The 25,776-nt window shown below is 36.3% G+C and overlaps 1 protein-coding gene across 3 annotated transcripts in view; it reads left to right on the top strand.

The window, feature by feature from the left end:
- Positions 1–24,097, top strand: part of STIM2 (stromal interaction molecule 2) — a 69,476-nt gene extending 45,379 nt beyond the window's left edge. For 2 of the 3 annotated variants that reach the window (XM_030270875.4, XM_012573630.5), the window contains exons 3-12: positions 239–353; positions 7,318–7,429; positions 8,062–8,177; positions 9,317–9,494; positions 10,395–10,572; positions 11,136–11,303; positions 11,500–11,600; positions 11,838–12,076; positions 15,421–15,622; positions 16,434–24,097. In XM_030270875.4, coding sequence (XP_030126735.3) covers positions 239–353; positions 7,318–7,429; positions 8,062–8,177; positions 9,317–9,494; positions 10,395–10,572; positions 11,136–11,303; positions 11,500–11,600; positions 11,838–12,076; positions 15,421–15,622; positions 16,434–16,914 — 1,890 coding nt within the window. In that variant the 3' untranslated portion in view covers positions 16,915–24,097. Of the gene's footprint in view, positions 1–238; positions 354–7,317; positions 7,430–8,061; positions 8,178–9,316; positions 9,495–10,394; positions 10,573–11,135; positions 11,304–11,499; positions 11,601–11,837; positions 12,077–15,420; positions 15,623–15,895; positions 16,045–16,433 lie in introns of all 3 variants that reach the window. The other variant, XM_030270876.4, reaches the window with a different exon arrangement.
- Positions 24,098–25,776: the final 1,679 nt, after the last annotated feature.

Raw genomic sequence — 25,776 nt, forward strand, 5'->3', positions numbered from 1 at the left:
ATACTAATAATGTTAAACTCAGTACAGTGGCAACTGCGTTACTTTTTCTAGGATTTAATAATTGTTAAAAACAAATCTTGTAAGAGTGTTTAACTTACCTTCCGCATCTTTGATGTGGAAAACTCCGATCAATTCTCTGCTGCTTGGAAAACATGGAAAAGACTCTACCTGATTTCTGTGTAATTTCTCATCAGAAATTGTTATTTAGGCATTTAAGATGTTTTTCCCTTTTCTTCAGTTTCTAAGGGAAGATATGCAATACAAGGATGCCTCAAATAAACATAGTCATCTGCATAGAGAAGACAAGCATATCACCATTGAGGATCTGTGGAAACGCTGGAAAACGTCTGAAGGTAGGTAAAGAAGTATAACTAAAAAAGAAAATGAAATGTTGGCTATTGACATAGTTATAATTCAGCAATTCTTCCACCAAGTACGGAGTAGTGAATGAATGACTTCTTGAAGCATCTTCATTAATCTATTTTGTCACTGTTATTTATAGGCACACATAAATCTAAGAACTTAGTCCAGCTAGAGGTAATTTCCTCTTTGTGTGTTTTGTTTATTGTGAGTAAACTAAGATAACTTACATAAGGTTCTAATTTATCAAGGTGATTGGTACAAGCTCTGTATTCCAGATTAGCACTTTAAATTTAATAAACCCTAAGCACTTCTCTCAAGCTATTTTAATTATTTTAAATATAGTATTAAGTGGCAAATTCAATGCACTTTCACTTTGATTTAAATTTTATTTGAGCTACAAAGATCTAGAATTCTTAGTCCAAAGAATTTTTGAAAATATTCTTTAACTTGGGATACAGTAAAATGTACTGAGAACCCAACACCACCAGCCCTCTGTCACTTTGATTTAGACAAAATAAGTAAGTTGAGCCAACTATTCCAAGTATCAAAGGACAGTATTTAACTAGTAGAGTGTTCATTGCCAAACACGTCCCAGGATATAGTGATTAAAAAAGAGATCTGGAATGTTAGAATTGTTAGAATAGGAGAAAAAGTACTGGACTTCCTTAGCCCCTTCCCCACCCCACCCCTCATTCCGGAGGTGTTGTGGCTGGTTCTGGCCAGGACAGGATTAATTTTCAGCAGCAGTCAGGAGGGGGCACGGCTACAGCCAGGGCGTTATCCTACACCCCCACGTCATTGCTGGGAGCTGGGAATGGGAGTGTCTCTCTCTGCTGGGGAGAAGAGGTTCATTCTGGTCGAGAAACATGGGGAACAGACCCATCTGGTATTTGTTTATTGTCAGGGGCTTTCCATGTGAGTAGTTTATTTTTCTTATACCTTTTGTTATTGTATTGTTGCTATTATTGTTCATTTTCTTATCTCATTGCTGTTTCCAGTAAATTGTTCATATCTCAATTTGTGATCTTTACCCTTTGTGCCTCTAATTGGAGGAGAAGGGGAAACTGCACATGTTTATGAAGGACTGCTAAACTTAAGAACACCATTCCTAAACCATGACATGTTCTAATGGTGAGCATAGAGAGATCTAAAACTGAGCATGGGTTAAACAGCTAAAAGTAAGAACAGGAGGGGAATGAAACCAGGACTATGGATTGGTTCATTCTGCTAATGCAGGAAGTCACTTAAGTGCCCTCTGAGGTAATGCATGAAGTGTTTGGAATGTAGTAAATATCTGTTTTAACCAGTAACTTTTGGCCTTACCTCTTAATATATTCATTATATACTTATTAGCTGAAGATCCTGTTCCCTGAAAGTATTGCAACTAAATTATCAGAAAAAATTATCTCCGCAAAACTGTAGGTCTAAGTCATGAGTAACTTCAATAAAATAGGCCATAGTGATTCTAGAAGTATCACTGTTGTGATTCTCTGTTGTGTATATATTCCAATTTTCTTGAATGTAGTGAATGAGTAAGACTCAAAGGACTTGGAGAGGAATGTCCCATCTCATTGTGTCTGCTTGTAATGGCTTTTTTTGTGCATCTGCTGAGAGAACTAAAATTGCACCAGAGGGAGACCTTTAGCAGTGTTAACAGTAGTCTGCTGACTGTTAGAAAGCATGAAGCCCCTCAGAAGATGAACTACTTTAATTTGATTTTAGGTAGCATGGAAAATGTTGCCATTCCTTTCTAGATGTTTTAGGAATTTTTGATTTATTTGTTTTTTATGTGCCACTAGTTTATAGCAATTTGACAACATTAAACAAGAGGATGGAAGGTACTATAAATGAAAGCATCAGTAATTTGAGCCTTTTAAACGATATGTTGAGGTATCTGTATGAGAATTGCAAACTCTAGTGCTCTTGACCATATATAAAAAAACATCTTCAGGATCTGCTGCTGTGTAGTTTATGCTGAGTAGAATTTGCTTATTCTTTGCCATAAAGCTTGCTTTATGTGAATGTTTGTCTTAAATATTTGTCAAATAGCTTAAAGGCTTTCTTTGTTTAACATATTGGTGGTACAAGACAGATAAGATGCGAAGGAAGAAAGTAAAAAAAATGCCATTGCTGTTTGATGTTTCCTTTTAGGATTAAGGAAAGTAGAGGTTGCTTTTAAATAATTGACTGAGAAGGACTTTATACTCTGAATGTAACACTGAGGATTGGCTGCATTCAGAGCTCTAAAAATTGCCTAGTAAAGAGGGAGCTTCAGAATATTGGTTTTTAATATTTCTGGCACTGGGCAGGTTTTTGATGTCCCTGCCTGGTGCAGAATCCTTAAAGCATAGTCTAGGCTGGTGCAAATTAAAGGAAGTTCAAGGCTGTTACAGGTTTTACCTGCATGGCAGGAGTCATATTGTAGCATCTAGCTACAATCAGCATCTAGCCTATTGTTGCTGTGTTGCCACTCAGTTTAAAGGACTCCTTTAGTACAAAACAAGTCTGTAATTTAATTTAGTTTAGCTAGAATGTGCTTTTTGTGGCCTTTGAATTTTTTAAATCTCATAATCTAATTCTACAGAGTGCTTTCTTCAGAGGAGTGACTATGAACTATCATAGCTGTTTAAAATGTAGAAAACTCTGAAAGTCATCTGACTTCTGTTACTGTGTGTTACTTTTCTTTCAATGTAAATTGCCAGTATGTGCTTGTTGTATGGTATTCTTTGACTGTCTCCTCTTCTAACTAAGCAGTATTTATACATGTACTACAGTCTTTCAGCTATTCACAAGTAACAAACTTAGTAGCTACTGTTAGGTTAATATCAAAGGTGCATCTTCAGTGTTTTTTTCTGTAAGGGCCTTGAAGAGGTAGTAGTTTTGAGTGTGGAAAAGGGGACAGGTGAGCATTTAGTTTGATGCCTGAATACAGTCTTTGTACAATTATCTTTGGAAGTTCTCTCACTCAGAGGCACCTGCCTTCTCTTTTTGCCCCTGTAATTGGCTGTGATCATGGGAATTTGCTGTCTGAAGAGCAGGGTGTAGGTATTTAGTCTCAGTAGCAAGAGGGCTGTAAAATCAGTTCTGAGCCTTCAACTGGGTTGTTCTCTGACCTGTCTCAGTGATAGATAGGGCTGGATGCTGCATTCTTGGTGATGTAGCATTGTCCCTTGGGACTTGGTTTTGTAGCCAAGTAAAAACTGTTGAAGTCAGACTTGGAGTTTATGAATGCTTGGCTATTGTCAGACTAATTTGAATTCTATCAAAACCTAGTTGTTACAGAGAACCTTAAAAAAAATAAAAAGTAGCCTTTTTTTTAAACCATTATGGCATATTTGAGCTTTAATGTATAGTATCTCCTATAGACTGCCCTATAATGCAAAAAAACCTTCTTGCCTTCTATGTGTACCTTTTTTCCTCTCCTTTAATTCTCTTTCCCTCTTTGTGGAAAATAGGAGGTGAACTAAAGTCTGCTACATTATTTATTAGGGCAAAAAGATACAAAAATGGCTCTATATTTGCATGTGTGATCACCTGTTGTATTCTGATATACTACTGCACAAGTGTTCTTGCAGCAACTGGGACTAAACTACATACCACAAACATGTTGTGGTTGACTTGCTTTCTAATCATTTGCTGTCTCAGGTTTTAAATATCGGGAAGTTGGAAATTAATGCAAGCCGGGCTTGGCTAAGGATGAGTTACATAATGCTGCATACTGCTGATGTTACTGCTGAAGGTCCTGAAAACTAAGTTTTTAATTCTTTTGTGTGATACGATAAATTTACCACAATAAATTTACCACAAAACACTGGTAAATAGATTGATCTTCTAATTACTGTGGGTTAACAGTGAGAAACTTTCATATAGGGCCAGTTTAAAGCTACTTTTGCTGTCTTCACCTTCAGGTATGTTAGTAGAACAGTTGAAAAGAAGCAGGAAAAAACCCCCAAAACTTAAACTTGTGGTCTGAATAAAATAGCTGATGGAGGTCTAGAGTCTGAGTACTGCTCTGGGGTGTGAACACTTCATTCTATACCTGCCTGCCCAAAGCGTGTTGCTGACATCCTCTCTCTGGAGGTATCTCTTTATAAAAAGAGGTGTGAAAGAGAATGATGTTATAATTACTCTGTAATGCTACATGCATTTAACTTGCAGTAATTGTGGCTTGCTACTCTGTTGTCTGAAGTAGTGCTTTCTTTTTTGGTGATTAACTAAGAAAAAATTACAACCTCAGCTAATTAGTGTGAGTCGGTACAATCTAATTGGCAGGGCTGATCAAGATGAATTTCAGCTGTCCTGCTTGCCCTTCAGTACACCTGGTCCTGGTGTATATCACACTTGCCTTGTGTCATGTTTCAGTGGACTACAAGTGCTTCTTGTGGAGAAAGGCCAGTTTGCTTTTCAGTGCTTTATGCTGCTCTAGAACAAACATGTATGTCATGACTGGAGACAAGTCAAATAATACTCCTTACCAACATATGGCATATGGTAGATACCAACAAAAAGAACAGTCTGAATGTTTTCACTGATTGATAGAATAGGAAAGGAAGAACAGTGTAGCTTAGAGTCTGAGTCCACTTGGAAAACTTGGGGATCTGGGGAAGCTGGCACTGGACTTCTATGAGTGAAGAATTAGTTTACATATTAAACGTAAATTTCTTGCAAAATGTGTGTAAAAAGAGATTCAGATCTTGACATCCCAGAATAAGAAATGACAGTACATATTCATAGCTTAAATGGTTGACTGACCAGTTAAAGGGACACAACATAAATAAAGAAGTAATTGATATTGTTTTTTAATAAGAGAGTAACAGTGTAAGAGTACAGAAAGTACAAGTTTCAGTTCTAGTTTAGGATAGACTGTGGTTGCTTCTTTTTGCAGTTTCTGTACTAATGGAGGTATCTGATACAGTGATAGACAATGAATAATAAAGTGCTTTTTCCAGAATATAACCGATTTGTTTCGGAAAATGTCATTGGTAGTCTATGAAGAAGACATCACACCAGTCTCAGCAGTGCAACAGATGTGATTTGCTCTATGGTCAACCACTTAAATGTGTAGCTCATTTCTTTCAGGATAATATGTTTAATACTACCTCTTGATTAAAGAAATGTATACATTTATGTAACATTTGGCAGACTGACTACAAAATTCTTTCAGTAGTAGAAGTGAAAAGTCTCAATGGGATTTTTAATCCTTCCCCCAACTTATAAACTCAGTGAATTGTGTGGCTTCTGAAATTGAGTACTGTCAGTGCTAGTCTGCAGTGGCTATTTTAGGTGTTTTTTTTCCTCTTGTCACAGCAAAACAATACTTTACTTGGGATCAGTCTATGAGCATATTTCTAGAATGCAGTTAAGGTGATATTTTCTGGATAATTTTATCACTCTTTTGAGACTTGTAATGACCAGTCAAATCACTTTGAATGATTTGTAAATATGATTGCTTATTATTTGCAAAACAGTTAAGAATCTGTGCAATGGGAAACCTACCTGTTTATAAATAGAGCCCAGATATTTTGCATAAAATCTTAGAGTAATATGACAAAACCAAGTCTTTGTCAAATCAATACCTGATTGTAGCTTACAAGGAGAGAAAGAAATGGGACACCCTCCTGGGAAGGTTGTGTAGCCATTCATATGTGTAGCCATTCATATGGATAACAAGAGGTTTGTACTGAGTTTGTTTCTTGAAGCTGTGAGTCTGTAAAATGTGTTCTGTCTCTGCCTTTCAGGAATGATAATAATCTAAAATGTTTAAGCTTATTTTGCATCTGTGCTAGTGTAGACAAGAGACCTAGAAGTCCTTATTTCAGTTACAGTGTGAACTGAAATATGATTTTGAACTCATAAAATTTTCCATAGCCTGCAGCTTTACCTGTCAAGCTTTCAGCAACGCTTTCTAAAGGATTATTGTCAAAAGTCACCATTGAGAATGTGTCCTAGTGATAATCTCTGCCCAGCACGGTCACATTTAAGTAGTTCTAGATAGAGAAGTGTTCAAAAAAAACCCCAGTTTTTCATGTCTGTCCAGAAGGAGGTTGTCCCTGTTTCTTTCATATGCAGACAGACTTTCGTAGAGTCATAAATGGAGTGAACAATTTCCCTTCAATTTTGTCAGTGTGAAGCTGTAAACTGCAGCATATGCTCTGTAAGGGACAGAAATGTGGTAGTTGTTTTTTTTAAATTTGTTTGGTTTTTTGTTTGTTTGGTTTTTTGTAATATCTGTGGGAAGTATTTTCTTAGCATATCTGTAGCTATGAATGTTTATGTAGAGTGTTGCTGTTATTAAGGAAAATTGTTAATTACTCTCTACATAATTTAAGAATTTTTTAGAGTATTTTTGTATGTTATTCCACTTTTCTTGGGCATGTTTGAGAGAAATTAATAGTTTTCCTGTTACATTTCTTCTGTCTTTTGGTGTTTTCTTTTAGTCTTCTCTCTCCTCTTGTCAGCTCCTATTTTAGTGGTTAGTAGGCATAAGCCTCTAAGAAAATTCTTGTCAAAAGAAGCTCTTAATGCATCATCCTGGGAAAGATATTGGTACATTGCCTCAAATGGTTATAGCACCAGCTATAACCAATATCTTTCCATATAACCATTTAATTCTGCAAGGGTAGCAAGGGCAAAGGAGTTGAGGCTGGAATTGGTTTAAGTAGGTGAAAGTCACAAGATGCTGTCCTGGTTTAAACTAAAGCGAAAGACTAAATTGTTCTGTGAAAGCTTCAGTGAAGAAATACTTCTGTTGGTTCCATGCTTTTTTATTTATAGTTTGCCTAAGCTTTCACAGGGGAGCATGTAATGGAAAAAGCAAATTACCAGAAATGCCTTGGTAATGGTAATTTTTCTGGAATTATATTTGGCTAAACTCTCTTGGCTATTGTAAGCTGCTTGTCTTCTAAGCTGTTGATTTTTTACTAAAAACCTAAGGTAATGGAATTTGTCTTTCAGTTCATAACTGGACTCAAGAGGACACTCTTCAGTGGCTCTCAGATTTTGTTGAATTGCCCCAATATGAAAAGAATTTTAGAGACAGCAATGTCAATGGAACAACACTTCCCAGGTGAATACATCTTCTGGATTAGTTTCAAATAATTCCCCATTAGTTGCTGCATTAGTTTATATGGTAGGAACAACTATGTGAAGCTAAATCTAACAAGATACAGTCAAATGCAAGAAAAGAGATGTGTCCTTGCAGTTTTGAAAAGGTGGCTGCGTTTTTATTTTCTGCCAGAAAATTTCAAAATACAACTTTCCTAAAAGTTTTATTTCTTTCTGTGGACCTTATCAAAGGTCACATAATTCTGTGTGGTAGCAAACTTCCTTTTGAACATCTTCTGATTTATTGTATGGGTATATACAACAATGTAACTGTAAAATACCTTTCCTGGAGCATAAATACCACACCTGAGTATTGCATGTACTTAGAAGTTGGTGTCACAAGTCTGTAAATATACCTTTACTATGCTGAATGGATTTATTTAATGATTTTTTTTCCCAGAAAGAATAGTTAAATTATTATATTTTCTTCTTTTGCCACTTGCTGATATGCATTTGTATAGCATTACTGCTGTATTTAATTGCATGGCTGTAATCTAACTGTGGGAAATGCTATTGGTGTCTTCTTTTTTTTTTTGCATAGACTGATTTTGAATAGCTTATGGAATAGGTAACGTTTTGTCTTGTCGTTAACAGGATAGCAGTAAATGAACATGCTTTCATGATCTCTCACTTGAAAATAATTGACCGGAGTCATAGACAGAAGCTTCAGCTTAAAGCCTTGGATGTTGTTTTATTTGGACCTCTCACCCGTTAGTAACTTTTGGAGTTTTTTTCTTATCTCTTGATTGTAGGAATTCAACAGAGCATATTTTCCATGACACTTGATACTGTAGATAGGACAGCTTATCTATTTTGTGGATGTGCTGATGGATTGCTTGGCATGCGTAGTGGAACTCTGCAATGAATTAAAAAAGATTATTTAGGTGCTGTGAGCAGAACAAAGGTTCACTTTTGTGTGTTATATCATGTAGAAATTTTACTATAACACCACTTGAGAGATGGATGTTGGCTATTGTGTCACAAGAAGCGTCCTCTAAATATTTTTGACTGTTTAAATTACATTTATAGCTAAGGTTACATTCACTTCTCAACTAGCTTGGGCAGTGCCGCTGGGATGCTGAAATGAGAGGGGATTTTTTTCTTCCCCAAGAAGAAAAAAGGAGATGGTGATGCAAATCCAACACCTGTGTCTTTTGCCTATACTTGTGTTTAAGTGCAGGAGTTCCACATCTGACCCATTGTACCATATGCAGCCATGTCCATACCACATCACCAGTGCTCTGCATGCTTACTTGTACACAGAAACTGTCTTTACAGACGTGCAAGTGACTATAAAAGTTGTACTAACAAAGATATGTCATGTGAATCTTGGATATGATAATTTGACAATACATTTAAAAAAAGCTGCTGTTACTATTTTAAAATGTACCTTATTTTTTCTGAGTACATTTTTAACTCAGCATTGCATATTTAAGAGGGTGCAGACTGGGGAGAGCTTGCTCAAATCTAATTACACCTCCTACTGGCCTGATGCAGTGCAGTTGTGGAATTCTATTTTAACTCTAAATAAAGATGCAGAGTATGTACTGTAAAGGGGTTTAGTAAGCTTTTCTCAGTCTAATGAATGTTTTAGAATAGATTAAGAAAATTGTGTTAGAGTAGAGCTGCTTATATTGTATGGAAAATGCTGTGGAATACATTTGAAAGGATATATATGGAAAATGCTGTGGAGTACATTGAAAGTTGTTGGAGATAGTTTAAGGTAAATGAGCTAGAATTCTGTTTAGCATCAGGTTCTGTCACCTTTTATGCTGGAGAGGGGGGGGAAGGCCTGAGTCTGTTGTCTGTATCAATGAACTAGTTAATGATGGTGTTGTTCTCTGCACAGGTCCCCCTCACAACTGGATGAAGGATTTTATATTGACAGTTTCTATAGTTATTGGTTTTGGAGGCTGCTGGTTTGCATATACACAGAACAGAACCTCAAGAGAACATATCACAAAAATGATGAAGGACTTAGAAAGTCTCCAAACAGCAGAGCAAAGTCTTCTTGACTTGCAGGAAAGGTATAAAACCTAACAGAAAAAAAAAGTTGTCCTTTTGTTTTGAGGTTAAACACAAATGCAGATCCTTTACAGTATTAAGTTTTTTGCATTAACTGTCTTTGGATTTTGTTCATCTTCCCTTTGCATGGAAATTGTGATTTCAGTGGTGCTGATTTCTTGGGTAAAGATTGCTCCTGGATATTTTAGCAGGCAATACAAACTTGTGGATGAAGGTAGAGAATAGAGGCTCAGTCTTTTTTTCCCTACAGATTTACAAGTATGTATTGTTGTTTTCATATAATTACAGTTTATTTTAAATTGTTGCATACATGGAAATGAGAATGCTTTCTCTTTCTAAGCTTTTAAGATTGAAACAGACCTGAACTGATTAGTTTCTATTGCGTATATAGCAATGTGAAAGTTGATAGTCTGTGGTGCACCTGTAACACAGTTGTCTATAGAGACTTGTATTTTGATCCTACACTTTTAATGATAGTTCACTTAAAATTTGTGTATTTTGCCTGGCATGGATATCACGTTGTGTGATGTAATTGCTGCTGATTCATGAAGCTTGCAGAGTCTTTATTATCACAGAGTGGTTGAGGTTGGAAGAGACTTCTGGAGTTCATCTTGTCCAGCCCCTCCTGCTCAAGCAGGATCATCTGGAACAGGTTGCCTAGGACCATGTGCAGGTGGCTTCTGAATATGTCAGAGGATGGAGACTCTACCATCTCTCTGGGCAACCTGTGCCAGTGTTCAGTCACTCTCATGGTGAAAAGTATTTCCTGATGTTCAGATGGAACCTCACGTGCTTTGGTTTCTGCCCATTGCCCTGTTGCTGGATGCATTTTGCTATCCTGAGGACTGCAACTTTTAACAAATATGCTGTGTATTTTCTCATTTTTTTGTGTAATTGTGAAGGCTTGAGAAGGCACAAGAAGAGAATAGAAACGTTGCTGTTGAAAAGCAAAATCTGGAGCGCAAAATGATGGATGAGATCAATGATGCAAAACGTGAAGCTCATCGCCTCAGGGAATTGAGAGAGGGAGCTGAATGTGAGCTCAGCAGGCTCAAATATGCAGAGGAAGAGTTAGTACAGGTATCTGCCAGCTGTTTATAAATTTAGTGTTGACTTTAAATCAGTCCTTATTGGACCCTCAGGAGTGTTGAAAGCAGCATTCCCAAGTGCTAGATTTGAATGGAAAAATTCTGAGTGATTAATGATTGTCTATCAATCATGCCATTATCTAGTAAAATAATCCTGAAACTATTAGAAGCTGTAAACTTTGTATGTTAGCGTATTGTAATATTTTGGGATTCACTGAACAAAATATATACAAATATATATACAATACATATATACAATATATTTTTATCATGTTGTTAGAAGAGAGAGAGTAGCTTTGTTTCATCTGAACAGCAATAAATTTGGATTTATTGTACTAAAAATATTATAATCTTAAAAAAATATTTAAAGTTCTGATTTGGAACTATATAGTGTTGGGGAAAGTATGGAAAGTCATATGCTAGATTTCAGAGCTGCCAAATCTGCATACCTGACACCAATCGGCACACATGTAGGGTGTGAAGGTGCTTATAATTCACCTGTTAGTTCTAATGATATTTTTGGTGACACTTTCATTTCTTCTTCTTGATTGCTAGGTTCGTATGGCTTTAAAAAAGGCAGAGAAGGAGTTTGAGTTGAGAAGTAATTGGTCTGTTCCTGAAGCTTTGCAGAAGTGGCTACAGTTAACACATGAAGTTGAAGTACAGTATTACAATATCAAAAGACAGCATGCAGAAATGCAATTAGCAATTGCTAAAGATGAGGTAATAAATTATTCTTCATCTACTTAAATTTTTTTCTGATCTGTTGCTAGAGATATGAAATAGTAAACACAAAGCAAATAAGCATTTGTGCTTTCTTCTCTGAATTGTTGTTTGCTACCTGTCAATACTGATAATGTTTTATCATCTGTTAATTATGTTACTAGTTTTATGCATTTCACTTTACTTTACTTTTTAGGCAGAAAAGATAAAAAAGAAGAGAAGCACTGTATTTGGAACATTACATGTTGCACACAGCTCCTCCCTGGATGAAGTGGACCACAAAATTCTTGAAGCAAAGTAAGAAGGCTACTGGGACATATTCTTTTGTGATTATTTGCTCTCAGAACAGAACTCCTGGAGAGTTATGAAATTGAGTGTTTTGGTGATTTTGCACTTTAGAAAAGCAATTTAAAAAATACTAAAATGTGAATATTTCAACAGCTGTAATGGATCTTCTGGTATGCTGGATGAATGTGTTGCTTTGCTTTATCAATAAGAACAGTATATATAATTTTAATATGTGCCTTTCTTCAGGAAAGCGCTCTCTGAACTGACGACATGTTTGCGAGAGCGTCTTTATCGATGGCAACAGATTGAGAAGATTTGCGGGTTTCAAATTGCACACAATTCTGGGCTACCAAGCTTGACCTCCTCCCTCTACTCTGATCACAGCTGGGTAGTTATGCCTCGAGTTTCCATTCCTCCCTACCCAATTGCAGGGGGAGTTGATGACTTAGATGAAGACACTCCTCCAATAGTTTCACAGTTTCATGGTAAGTGGTGAGCTCAGTAAAAAGAAAGGGGAAAATTTGTGGGACATGGGATTTTCAAGTCAGATGGGAGAAGAGTACTGAAATCAAACAGGATTAGATCAAAGTCAAAAAGACCAAAATTCTATGTAGGATTTCAGATACTAGCTCCAGTGGGACTTAAATGGAAAATTGGGTTTTGCTATGAAGATAACATGAAGAAAAAGCCTCTATTTTGTTTCAGTGGGAGAGTGGGGCAAATTCAGCTAAGGTTTTGAAAGTGGTTGTCAACCTTGGATTGCTACTTAAACAGAAGTTTGTAAAGAATAATGCTGATTTTCTCTTAGTTCATTTATTCTTTCAGATGGAAGGGGTGAGGTTAGTCCATGGTTACTTGAGCTATGAGAAAGATCACATCCTTTGGGAGGCCGCATGCTACATAGACTTGTGCACATTCTTTAGTGGTTGGAACAAAATCCTGTTGTTGTTCAAGGGAAGCTTTCAGGCAGCATGTTTGTGTTTGGATATAGTGGGTTGGTTGTTTGAGTGTCCATCAGAGAGGCCAAGTTCTGGAGGGAGAGAAATCCAGCTTTGGTAAGGTATGATCAGAAGATACACACTGGGGATTCAGACCACCCTTGTATCATGAGTCATTGTGTCAGAACAAGAGCCTGCTTCGTGGAGCTTGTGATTAACTGGACTCTAGAGGCAAATTGAAAAGATGAGCTCACATGCAGCTATTCAAACAAGCTGTTCTAAGCTGAGGAATGAGTAGGAAGGAAAACTTGCCATGTTGGTACATTTTTCTTCCAGGGCTGGGATTCTCAGAAGAAATTCAAACTGTATTTTAAAATTAGCATAAAGTCACCACTTTTCTGCCTTCACTTGGTGTGCCTTGGGCACTTGTTTTTCTTCTTAATGTACCAAGCTTTTTGTCTGCAGACCACATTGAACAGTTCATTAATCCTCTTGCAACTTACTGCAAGTTCTGATCACTTTTTAGGAATGTTGTTTCTCTAGTTGTCTTCGGTGCAAATACTTTAATTTAAACCCTGGCAACAAATTTATTGGAGACCAAATTAAACAGGGATACCTAGAGTTAAGCTTACAATTCTATATAGAGAAGCCTGTGGTCTGATTTCAAAATGAAGTGCTCCATTTATTGTCATGATTTTCCAGATGGTCTACAATGACAACACTTGGATATGTGTAAAAAACTTCAGACTTGTGAGTTTTTTTAGTCACTCTTCTCATTTAGCTCTTGCTTAGAAGTGAAGCCAGAGAAGAAAGTACAGTTTATTCAAAGGAACTACAGTTAGAAAAGGACTGTACTGTTTGTAAGAACATACTTAGCTGAAATTTTACTGAATGAGGAAATTATGCTAAATGATCTGTTGTTGAAACTAGTGTTTAGGAGTCATTATTGTAGGTTTAGTTCAGTAAATACTGAATTTTTCCCATCCATTAGACAAAAATAACAATGCACACGAGGAAGGACAGAAGCATAATGGCTTGTCTTGGTCATGAGGCTTTAGGCAAAATGCATTGTGCAGGAGGTCCCTTAAGAAAGAGACTATTTCCATCGCTGGATCTGAAGTGTACTGGGCTATTGCCTTGCCCCAGCATCCTTTGGACTCACAAGATTGACAAAATTTGAAGTCTGTTGGACAGGCTTCTTTGTGCCAGAGCAATTGTGTTGATAGGCTTATATGGTGTCAAGTAATAGAGCTGTTTGATCAATCTCAAGCTGAAGAACAAAAAATGAGATAAGAAGTAGTGTCTAACACTGGGAAAAAGTCCTTACAGCAGGATAGTGATAGTGAAATTTCTATTTTTCCATTAACTCATTAGGATTCAGCTGGTTCCTTGATTTAGTGAGTTTCATTTGCACTGGAAAATTCTACATGTTCAATTGTCATAGCTGAATTCTTCATATTCCTGTGTATATACACCTTCAAAGAATCAAAATGCTTGTTACTTCTCTGAAAATTCACTCATGGTGCAATCTTTTTTTTTCCTGCTTTTTTAAGTAGGATGGTATCTGATTTACCTGGACCTGTAGCACAAATTTCTTGAAGAGATTCTTATTCTCTTATCTCAATTCACAATTTGTCTTTGAGGATTTTTTTTTGTAATGACACAAGATGATTTTTGAGCTTCCAAAATGCTTTTAAGGTCAGTAGAGAATTCCTCAAAAGTAATATTAGAAGTTTGAGTTACATGTTAACTCTCATGTTGAAAATCTCAAACCTTTCTTTCCTGCTCAGGAGTGGAAATAAATCTATGTGTTGGCAAAGGTGCAGTTACTTACTGTTTAGTGAAGGTTGTGATTTCCTGTACTAAAAGAGAGTGGACAACCTATCCTTTTCTGAGATTCCAGGAAGGGAAACTAACTTATATGATGATAAACTGGCATTGCAGCAAATAAAATTTATTTTGTCAGGCTAGACATCGTTGTCTACAAAAATAATTGAAGGGATTTTTCGCATGTTGTGTTTGTTAAACAGTTTTGAACACCAGTAAGGGCTTTGTGTATCTTACATAAGCAGTGATGCATTCTATGGGACAGTTTCAGGAGGGGCGTGAAGCATCACGAGACTTCAGTCAGCTAGCCTGAAAATTTGTGTGTAGATTTTCTCCTGTACAAGTATTGCTGCCTAATAATCTTTTGAAGGAGGAATTGGATTAGGATTTGAGTTTATCACTTCCTGTTGGGTACTTTGCTGATGAAATCTTGTATGGCTGTCTCCACCCATTCTTAGTATTTTTACTTCCAGAAATACATAGTTATTCTGGAAAGAGACAATGCTATCTAAAAGAAAGTTCTTCATCTTAAAATGAGGTTGAATTATGTATTTTCTCTCATGTCACATAAATGAAATTAGTCTTCTCTAGCTAGCCTATTTTTCAACTAGTGTAGTGTATATCAGTTGGCTGTTTGGTTAGTCATACCTGCACTGTAAAACTTTTACATTTTCTTCTAACTCCAAATCACTACATGAAATACAGGACATTGTGTAACATACTAATTTCATCACTGCTGTTTTTATTTTATGAAGGGTTGGGAATTTCAGTAGAATCTTTCTTTTTGTTCTCAAGAGAACATAGTGAGCCAGAGCTTTGGTGTACTTGGTCAGAGTAGTATTTGGCAGGCACAAAATCTCTGCAGTTGCATCTTGATTAGCTGCTTCATCTAACTGTAGAATGTGTGAGGTGTGTCAGCTTTCTTTCTCTGAAACTGTCAAGCAATGTCAGTTGTTAAAAAGTCACTGTCACTGAAGCAGATGTCTACTACTTAGTCTTCAGAGTAGATACTGTTAACATCAATGTCACTTGGAGGGTTTTGGTTTGCTTTTTCTCTGCCTCAGGGTCCATTGTAAAACCTCCCAGCACACTGGCAAGAAGCAGTAGCTTGTGTAGATCAAGACGCAGTGTTGTGCCATCATCTCCACAGTCTCAGCACGCTTTGCACTCCCCTGACCCTGACATCCTCTCTGTGTCGAGCTGCCCAGCTCTCTATCGAACTGAAGAGGAGGAGGAAGCCATTTACTTCTCTGCTGATAAACAATGGTACGGAGATTAGCAAACAGCACTTGGAACTCTCGATAGGATTACTGAGACTAACAGTTTAGAATTAGAGGTTAAACCAAGCCAAAAGTTAAAGTAATCTATCAGATAATATAAACTAATATAGTCTACATGGAGCAGAGAGTTCTTGTCTGGTATGTCTATGTAAATAGCTAGCATGTCATATACAGTTAAGTAATGTTACAATCCAGGGTGCACTGAACTAACCCTGATTCTCCATTACAATATGTTACTGGCTTTTACATCTGAAACTAGGATCAAAAGCAATGTCAGCTACTGGGCGAAGAGGAGATGGATGGTAACACAATTCTTACAGCATGTTGAGCGTGTACCTACTCTTGTTACATGGCCTCATAGGAAAAGGTTAAATTCCTTTTGGAAGGAGCAAATGAGCTTGTTGAAAGGTAGGGACACTTGTCCTGAAGAAACTTTTTGTATATGATAGGCTTAAATCTCCTTCTTTCATTTCATAACTTTTCTGACTTCACGTGCCAGAAAGATAGACTTTGTTGTTTGAAGTGAGATACAAATGACTGATTCTGGGCAGATGCTGCTGCCCACAAAAGCAAGATTGCACAGACTAATTCCCTTAAGTTTAGATAATAAAATGATGTAATGCAAGTTGTAACTTAAAATGTTTAACTTAATATTTTTTTTGTTTAATTAACTACTAAGAAAAAGTGTGGGTGGTGCTTTTAGACTAATGTTATTGATTTGAAATTAATTTCCTTTTTAGCTATATGAAGGAAATTGTAGTTTCATTATATTTTCTCTTCTCTCTGCTCTGACTCAGGGAAGTACAGGAAACAGGTTCGGAATGTGACTCCTTAAATTCATCCATTGGAAGAAAACAGTCTCCTCCAGCAAGTCTTGAGATGTACCAGACAATTTCTCCTCAGAAAGTATCACCAGAAGAATTCTCACTTGAGGAATCATCTACAGGAGACTCCTCTTCTCTAACTGCAGATGTTTCTAGGGGCTCTCCTGACTGTGTAGGCATGGCAGAAACTAAGAGCATGATCTTTAGTCCTGCAAGCAAAGTTTATAATGGAATCCTGGAGAAGTCTTGCAGCATGAACCAGCTTTCAACTGGGATCCCAATCCCAAAGCCTCGTCACACCTCATGTTCTTCGACCGGCAGTGATAGTAAACCCAGCCATGAAGCTGCTTCTGTCCCCAGGATAAGCAGCATCCCACAGGACCTCTACCAGAATGGTGAAAAAAATAAAAAGCCATCAAAAATAAAAAACCTCTTTAAGAAGAAGTGTAAGTGAGGTGGGCAGAAGAAAAGCTATAGTAATATTATAAGAACTCTATTTTTTAAATCTTTAGGAATGTAATTCCATTTGAGCATTCCAGAATGGATGCCCTAATGGAATACTCTGTAGGTCACCCATATTTAATGACTGTACTGTCAACGGTTGTGCCAGCTGTCAATGAGAAATCATTAAAACGTTCAGACAGTTTACATTAATTTCTGCCTATTTATTTCTTTATTTTTTTAGGTTGTCTTTTTCAGCCTTTTTTTTTTTTTTTTTTTAATTTGATTTGTTGGGCTTTTTTAAGTTTATTCATAAACCATTTTTAAGCCACTTTGGACTCCTAAGCTTTAATGGACTAGTAAGCCTTCCTGGGCTTGCCAAAGTTTCTTGTTTACTGGAGCATCTTCCTATCTTTCCATAGAAATAGGACATTTATCTACTGGACTTTAACAAAAATAAAAGAAGTAGAACTAAATGAATTGCACTACTGTTTTACAGACTGGAACAGTCTCTGCAAGTGAAACTGAAAGACTTGTATTTGATTGAGAAGATGAATCTTTTCACTTTCAGATCTTTTGGGGTTTTTAAGTAGAATTTAGCATTTCTAATTGACTTGATTTCTGGAAATGGAAATGTCATGCTTTTATTATGGGAAGCTTTGTTAGAGGCAGTTATTATTAGAATGGTTCAAGTCCTGCTGTAAAGATCATTTTTTTCCCAGGACTTTCACTGTGATTTTAATTCACTGCAGACTGTATGAAAAACAAACAAACAAAAAAAAAAAAAAGAAGGAAAAAAAAAGAAAATTACCAAGAGAACAGGCTCTTGAATCCTTATGCAAGATGGTTGTGAAACTTGACTGAAGACTGAAAAAATTTACCTCTCAAAATGAGGAGGGGGAATAGTAGCTTTTGTTTACAGATTGATAGACAATGAACATTTGGGTGAAAGTTTGTACTGTGGTAAAGATAATAAATTGGAAACATTATTGTGCTTGGGAATGTTCCAATTCTAGCTGATGCTTGTTTCAGACATGTTTCAGAGGTCCTGTTAATTGGAAGCTGTTGTAGGCTACATTGCTTATGCTTACTGCTGTGTATAAGTTATTATATTTTTTGAATTAGCTATTATTGTCTTAATGTCCTCCTTTTATAAGATTTCATACACTTTATTTTTGTATAGTTTGAAGATTTAGCTGTTCAGAGATGTCTGAAGTAAATGGTATAATTTTATAATGCATACTGTTATACTAACTCATAATTTTAGATATAAAGATAGATATAAAGGTGAGATGACATGCTTCAGATAAAAGCAATTTTTGTGAAGTTTTTTTTGGGAGAGATGAAATTACTGTAACAAGGTAACAAGGAAGCCTTCTTAGGGTAGCAGTAGCTAGGTGTTCAAAACATTTTTTTTTTTTTTTAAACAGTTGGAGACAAGAAATGTACAGCTTAAGCAACAGTGCCTTTTATTCAGTTTGAAAATATTAATACTGAGCAGGAATTTCTTCTGAGGTACATTCCAAAGAAATATCTCCTGCTGTAGTCAACAGAAGCAATTTACCCAGTGATGACTAAACAGTCTCAGATCTTCCATAGGGGTGTTCTAATTGCCTCAGTAGCAGGTGCCACTGCCAGGGACTTGTGATTAGGGGCTCAATTCTTGCCAACATGTATGTGATGTACTGTGTGAAAGAATTATTTCACGGACTGCCTACATTTTTTCTAGTAAGGAGCCTTCAAAACCTGTAGCTAATTGAAATCAAGTGATATGTGTCTTTTCTATGATTTTCTATTTAGGTTTCACTGTACATACCCAATGTGTTAGTTCTCTCCTCAGGAAGTGGTGGTGATTTTAACAGATTTACTGTGGTTAGTGACATGGTTGAAAGAGAAGTGTTATAAAATGGGGTGGAGACCTTGCATGTGCCGGTACTTTAAATGTCCTGGTACATTGGTTAATTCCTTAAGAGAACAGAAATAATCCAGAGTTTTATTGTCTAACAGAGACTGATTGTAGGCCATCTATGCAGAAAATCATGGGACAAATCAACTGTTTGATGAAGTTTGGAGAAGAAAAAATTACTGGAATAGAAAATAATGACAACATAATATTGTTCCATTATTCTCTGAATCATCAGATTGACTAGCTGTAGCTTCAAGAAAAAAGTAATTGCAAGGTAGCAATGGTCTCTTTGTTCAAAGATTGTACACTCTGTACATGGCAGACAACAAAAAGCAGTGATGAAAAAAGACTTGTGCTGAAGAACCACCTCGATGCTGAGCCTTCAAGAGCTGTAGTTTAAAATCTGATAAAGTACTCAAACATCTACAAAGGGAACAATTACTTTTATGCAAGTAGGGAACTTCCTGTGCCTCCTAAGCAACATGGAGAAGACTACTACCAGAAAAATCTTGATACACTTGAGAAGGCTATAGCAATAATTGAGTTTAAAATCAGATCTGGGGCTGGATAGTAGATCTTGGTGTGAGGTTTGAGTAACTCTTTCTCTATCATTACCAAAAAAGATAAAGTTTAGTACTGGAAAGTAAACATTTACACATGGAGAAAAATGCTGGCGCTGAATAGTGTAAGGGCAGCACTTCTTAATTCTGATATTAAAATTGGGCAAACTCAAATACTGAGAAGCCAAAACAGACAAATTCAGTTTTCTGTAGTAAGTGTAAATAAAAGTGAAATAGCGGAGGTATTGAATTCTTAATTGGCTGAGAGTTGAAATGTTAACTATCGTTTTAAAAAGACAATTTAACTATTTTCTGGAAAAAAATTTTTTTTGATGTTGTACAAACAAATCAGATGAGAGTTTCATACTGATAGATTTTGGCTTCTAAATGGCAAACCTTTGGAGCACAGACTACTCTCAACACTCAGTGTATCACCAGTTGTGCTGTAATTTTATAGCTACTTCTTAATAAGTGTTAGAGAACAAAAAGCTTAAATTAATACAATCAGAAGTGGTGAGTATTATACATTGGAGAACAAACTAATTCTACGTTAATTGAGTTTATTTTTTATTATTTTAATAGCCACTTGCATTTCTTGCCATTTAAATTTGTCCACAATGTAAGTGGCTTCAATTGCTTCTACTGTACAGAAATTCCCATATTTAAATGGTTTGAGTCATTTTACCAGGGGATGTTGAGAGCACTGGCTCAGAGGTAAATCTTCACTGGCAGTCATCAAATCCAGTCTCAGCACTGGAGTACCTGGCACGCATCCACATCTAAGAAGTGAGACAATGTGCCTCAAAAGGTTCTCTGTTCCATTTGCTAACAGTGTAACTTGAACTCGCTGGCAGTCAGTGAGTCCAGCCAGCATTCCAACCACTAGGATTCATAGGACACATTAGTCACTTGAGACAGTCAGCTAGTGTCATTAGAGATTGGTTTGTTTTTTTGTTTTGTTTGTTTGTTTTGGGTGTTTTCCACTTTTATAGCTAAAATCCATGTTCTGTTTTCAATGATCTAGTATTTCAGAAGATTAGGCTCTTTGCTATTTAAATATTTTGTTAGAGTACTTTGTCAGGACAGCAGTTTCTTTGTGGAAATTGCCTAAAAGACTTCTCCCTGTTTAAGTCACTTGTAAAATGAAGAAGTGTCAAATGTGTGGTTTTATATAAAGAAGAAAAAAATTCCCAATTCTTCCAAAACTAAACAAATCCAAAAACCTTGCCACAATTCTTACTAAAGCTATATGACACTTGATAAGCATAAAAGTTTTGGGAAAGGCATTTTGGTTGCCATGGGGATGCTTTTTGCCATCTTATAGTGGACTTAAAGATTAAAACAATTGATTGGGTTTTTTGGTTGGTTCCCCTCCATCCTTCATCCCCACAGCTCAGTAATAGAACTTAAAATTGTTCATTGACAGTTCCAGGCATATGTCAACTTTTCTTCCCCCACTGGTACCTAGGTGGTGGATTACCCTCTACTTCCTGAAGAATAATCTGCTGAAAGGGGAAAAATTCTCAATCATAGTACAAGTAGTAATGTTATTATAAGAATATAGTTCCTTCTTTGGAAACCTAGAAGATGATGAAGCCAAGAATACTTGATTTCAGTTTTCTCATGGTATTTATGGATGCCAGATGGAGCAACTGACTGAAAGCCTAAAAAGATAAAGCTAATTAGAAATTAAAGCTTTCAAGATTTTGCCCTTTTGCTTCCCAAAATATGGGAACATATTTTGGCTTGCACAGGAGGGAGACAAGCTGACTAGTATTTCTTGTATCACCAGCTTTTAGAGTTTCAGGATAGTTTCATTCCATTTGCACAATACATTGGATTGCTACCTTACTTTCAGAAGTATGCAATGAAATGTGTTTTTTTTTCCCCATTCAATTACAAGCATGTTTATGAGCAGTAGAGAATGTAAATAAAAAAATCTTAAAGCCAAATAGAGGAATTACTAATTCTTGGACTTCTTGTCTATTTGCTTATCTCCTTGTGCAATACGTTTAGTTGGATGAACACATTTTTCTAGTCTGTTCCAGTTGCTCTTACTATAGGGGTGTGTTACTATCTCATGCCTGAATCACTGCTCCAAATTGCTTGTAGACATTTTAATCCTGGATGTTGCATCTTTCATGGTGAAGTCTGCAGTGCCTGGTTGAGTGTAAGTGCTGCTAACATTTTCTGCTAGTGACACAGATGTTGGGGTAACCAATTACCAAAAATGGCCTGCGGAGTTTGGGTGCCTGACAGTGTGTAGATGTTTAGGTGACCATTCTTTGAGGCTTCAATAGCAGTTCAAATGTGTCATACAGGTTCAACAGATAGTTTTTGCTTCCAGCCCAGTACAGAGGGTGTTTTTCTGATTCTCCACCTAGTCCTCTGTTACATAAACAAAATGCACCAATTCATATAAGTGGTAACAATATCAAACTTTAAACTATTATTCCTGGGTGCTCTTGCATCTGCCATTGCTTAAGCAGATGGCAGTACTTATCAATCCACTTCAGGCATTCAGAAATAAAGTAGATTTGTGTTATCTGTTGTTTTTCTTTACGACTGTAAATCTCAAGTTTACCAAATTGCGTGTGTGTTCTGTGTATTTAATGCTTCACTGAAATGAAAGTGGGAAGGTTGATTTCTGTTTAGATGCTAAGGATAACACATTTGAGCAAGGTAAAAAGAAATGCCTCTTGGTTATTGGAGAGGATGAAAAATGCTCGGTGGTAGTGAATTTCCTAAGGAACACTTGCAATTTAGATTGCTGGAGATAAGAGGTACATTCAGTCTCAAGGCTTTCAGATCAGTAACTTTTTATCCAACAAAACCCTCCACTTTCTTCTTTATATGTACTCTCCAGGATATTACCTTATTTCTAATTTCTATTCTGTTTTTCACCCAGCATTAAATTTAGTAATTACAGTACTAACCGGGGCGATTGCCAGAACCTCAGAGCAGTTTCAGAGAACCTTTTGTAGCATGTCTTAATGTCAGTTTTGGTTTAATATGTGCTAAAGACATCTGAATTAAAACTTTGTCCTTCACATTCCTTTTATTTTAATTCATCTCAATTCTTTGCGATCCCGCTCCTGTTAAAAAAAATAAACAAGTACTGGTAGTTGTTTAGGGTATTAGAGGCTTTTTTCAGTTGGGAATTACTAATAGATAAATGATTAATAGTTGCCTTTTAAAGACTTTGTCACAGTTGGATATTGTAAAGACACCGCTGTACTTCAGGTGAATGAGGTAGAGCATTGGCTGGTGTGATTTGTGTATAAGTGGTAAAGTTATCCTTTAATTATCCTTTGATTGTTTATTCGTGTCTTAAGTTAATGCTGCACAATTGTTTTCAGACTTGAATTAATTTGAAATTAAGGTCAGTATGTCCAGCCCTACAAAAGTCGGTCTTCAGTTGTCAGCCATCACTCCATTCTTACAGAAATTAATGACAATCTTGAATATTTGTACTAGCTTGTTGGGTGGTAGAATGGATTCTGATAAGTCTTCAGGTGGAAGGCAGAGAACTTGTGAAGTGAACTAGGTAACCTGTGTTCTTTATCATCTTTCAAATCCATCTCCCAGTATGATGGAGTCTCCCCAGGGGAATGTAGATGTTCTTTCTGCTTGGAACTTTGTAGTTAATTATATTTGGCTCTCTAATTCTAATAACTTGCATGTGTGCTATGCTTGCTTGCTTTTCAATACCTGACAAAATCTATAGGAGATCTTGGGAGTTTGTCTTAAAAAATTGCTGTTTAAAAAAAAAAAAAGACTGGCAAGAGAAATCTATCAGGCTGTGAACTGAATAGAATGAACAAAGAGACCAACTGTTGTCTAAAAGTATTGTTTAAATAATTCTTAATGAAATGAATTGGGTAGCACGTCTGTTTTCATATTGTTCTCCTCCAAGCAATATAGTTAGAATACCCTACACTTCAGCAAGGCTGTTTGGGAGATGTCTTGCCCTGTTTTTATTTTTAATTTAAATAACATTGAGTTGTAGTGAGTGTTCAGCATATTAATGCCTGACTTAACAGATTAGCAGAATTTGAATGACTTGCATTGTTTTGTTTAATTACTGCTTTATAAAAATGTAGATACTTGCATAAAGCCCATTGGATCTGGATATATTTTAATGACGTAGCAAGAAGAGGACCAAGACAAGTAAATGTGTGCAAACTTTGAATCTTAAGATGTTTACTGTTCTGGGAAGAGATGTTCTCCATGCAGATTCTGCTCTTCCTCTGTTTGCTCTTGGCTTCTGTTTGTTTTCATTAGTTGAACTAAAACAAGAAAGAAAGCCCTCAGACTGACTAGTTTCTGACTCTAATATATACACACTGTACTTGCTTTTAGCCTCACCTATTGCATGTTGTTAATGCTGTACACAAATGCATTTGGAGTATTTCTTTGATGTTGTACAGCATGATGCATTTCATTCCCTTTTCTAGTTTACCTCCCATTAGCTATATATTGCTTTACAACTGGAAAAAAAACTGAATTTTGGGGAATTTAGTCTGTTTGCATATAAAAATCTTTTTTTTTTTTTCCTTTTCTGTGAGTCTTATGAGAAATGTCCTGCTTGGAGAGTCTCAGACAGTATTTTCCTGTGTTTATTCATGTTACTTTGCTTTACTTTATAAGTGAAAATTGATTTTATTGATTTCTGATGTGTTGTTGCACTTAATGTTGAATAAATCTGACTTTCATTTTGAAAAGTGAAACTGTGTTAGTGAAAATGTTATGTAATTTTAATTGATCTTATCCTGCTCCCTGAGTATAAAAGTTTTGATTTTTAAAAAATTTTTTAAATCTTGAGATAAGTTTTCTTGGTGGTTCTTACGGTTCTGGCCAGTATTTCTTTTTTCATGCTGTTATTAAAGCTTGACAGCAATATTTCTGTGAAGGGAAAGGTAGAGACTGTTTTGTTTGGCAGCTAGGGTGCTACAGTCAGATTTGTAAATGCTGAGTCTTCCTGCTTTGCTTGAAAAATCCTTTCTGAGTTTCAGTTGTTTAACATTTTGAAGATTTGGGATTTTGGGCTTGTGCTGTTTTGTTTTCTTTTCACTCTTTCTCTTCCCTTCTGAACAAGCTGAAAAGCCTTTCCAAGTGACTGCTGGAATAATATGTAGCCTTGTGACTTTGAGCATGAGGACTGGTTTGAGGCCCTGTGACTCTACCAGGAAAAAAAAAAATCCTTGTGGTTGTTTAATATTCCTTTTAACTTGTAGCTTGGAGAAGGAAGAAGCTCAAGAAGAGCTTTTTCAAAGCAGCTTCTCTTGTAACCAAAAATCCCACTTATGTGGAGGTGACAAGATCGTGGTGGGGTAAATCAGTGAGTGACAGCACAGGTGAACCACAGGTTCAGTGAGAATCATGTTTAGAGAATTTAAATTAGTTTTTTTCCAGATAAAAATGGATATTGATAATTGAGTCTGTATATAAATTATGTACTTATTTAATACAGCCCACTTCAGAGGCAATAATTTAGTGTGTGTGTATGAGTTGGTCACTGGTTTCACTTCAATTTGTCATTAGTGTTCTTGATTAAACAGTGTTAACAGTTTATCAATGGGGAAATCATATAGGCTGCCAAAGCCTAAATCAGCATCTTCAGAGAGCTAAATTATTGGGAACCTGCTGTTAATTTCTCCTGCAAATGTTGATTGAGCTATTAAGCATAGCTTATAAGAAATGGCTTATTTTACTGCAAGATTTGGCACCCAAGCAAGTGGAACACAGAGCATTCTAATCCCAAAGGACATTACTGAGTTTTGGTTAATTAACAGCTTCAGCAAGCTGGTATGCAGTGAAGTCAGGGTTTGATTTTTTTTTCTGATGAACTGCATTTGACTACTATTGAATAAAAGTCCGTTTCCTTACACTACCAAAATCAGCTTTTAAACTGATAGTTTTCCCAATTTTACTGGGTGATGGAATCACCTGTGAAATTCTGTAGTATCCTGCTTGCCCTAGCTGAGGTGGAGGATGTGAAATAGGTTTGAAACGGGACAGGTAATCTCAGGTAAGGTCTTTTGGGCATTTAGGTGTTCCTAGGCATAGAGTGCTCCTGGTTATTTTGGTTCTGGAACAGTTTCAGAGAGGCCCACCTTGTTACTTTGAGTATCTTGTAAGGATGTGCTAAGTATCCACAAATATCCATACAGCAGGAAATACTTATTTATGCAATGAATTTATTTGTATTCAAAGAGAAGTTTAGCTGAATTTTCTGTCTGCTTAATGCTGCAGTACTTGTCTGTTTCAGTCCTTCCTCTTCTACTTCTGTGTTTCAAAGAGGAAGTTAAATAGTTGAGTTCTAAAGGCCAGATTTTGTCTGTATTCTAAGAGGTCTTATCTTTCAGCCTATGGCTAATCATAACCTAGAAATAATTTCTGAACCTCA

Source organism: Taeniopygia guttata, chromosome 4, assembly GCF_048771995.1.
Source record: "Taeniopygia guttata chromosome 4, bTaeGut7.mat, whole genome shotgun sequence".
Lineage (NCBI taxonomy): Eukaryota > Metazoa > Chordata > Aves > Passeriformes > Estrildidae > Taeniopygia > Taeniopygia guttata.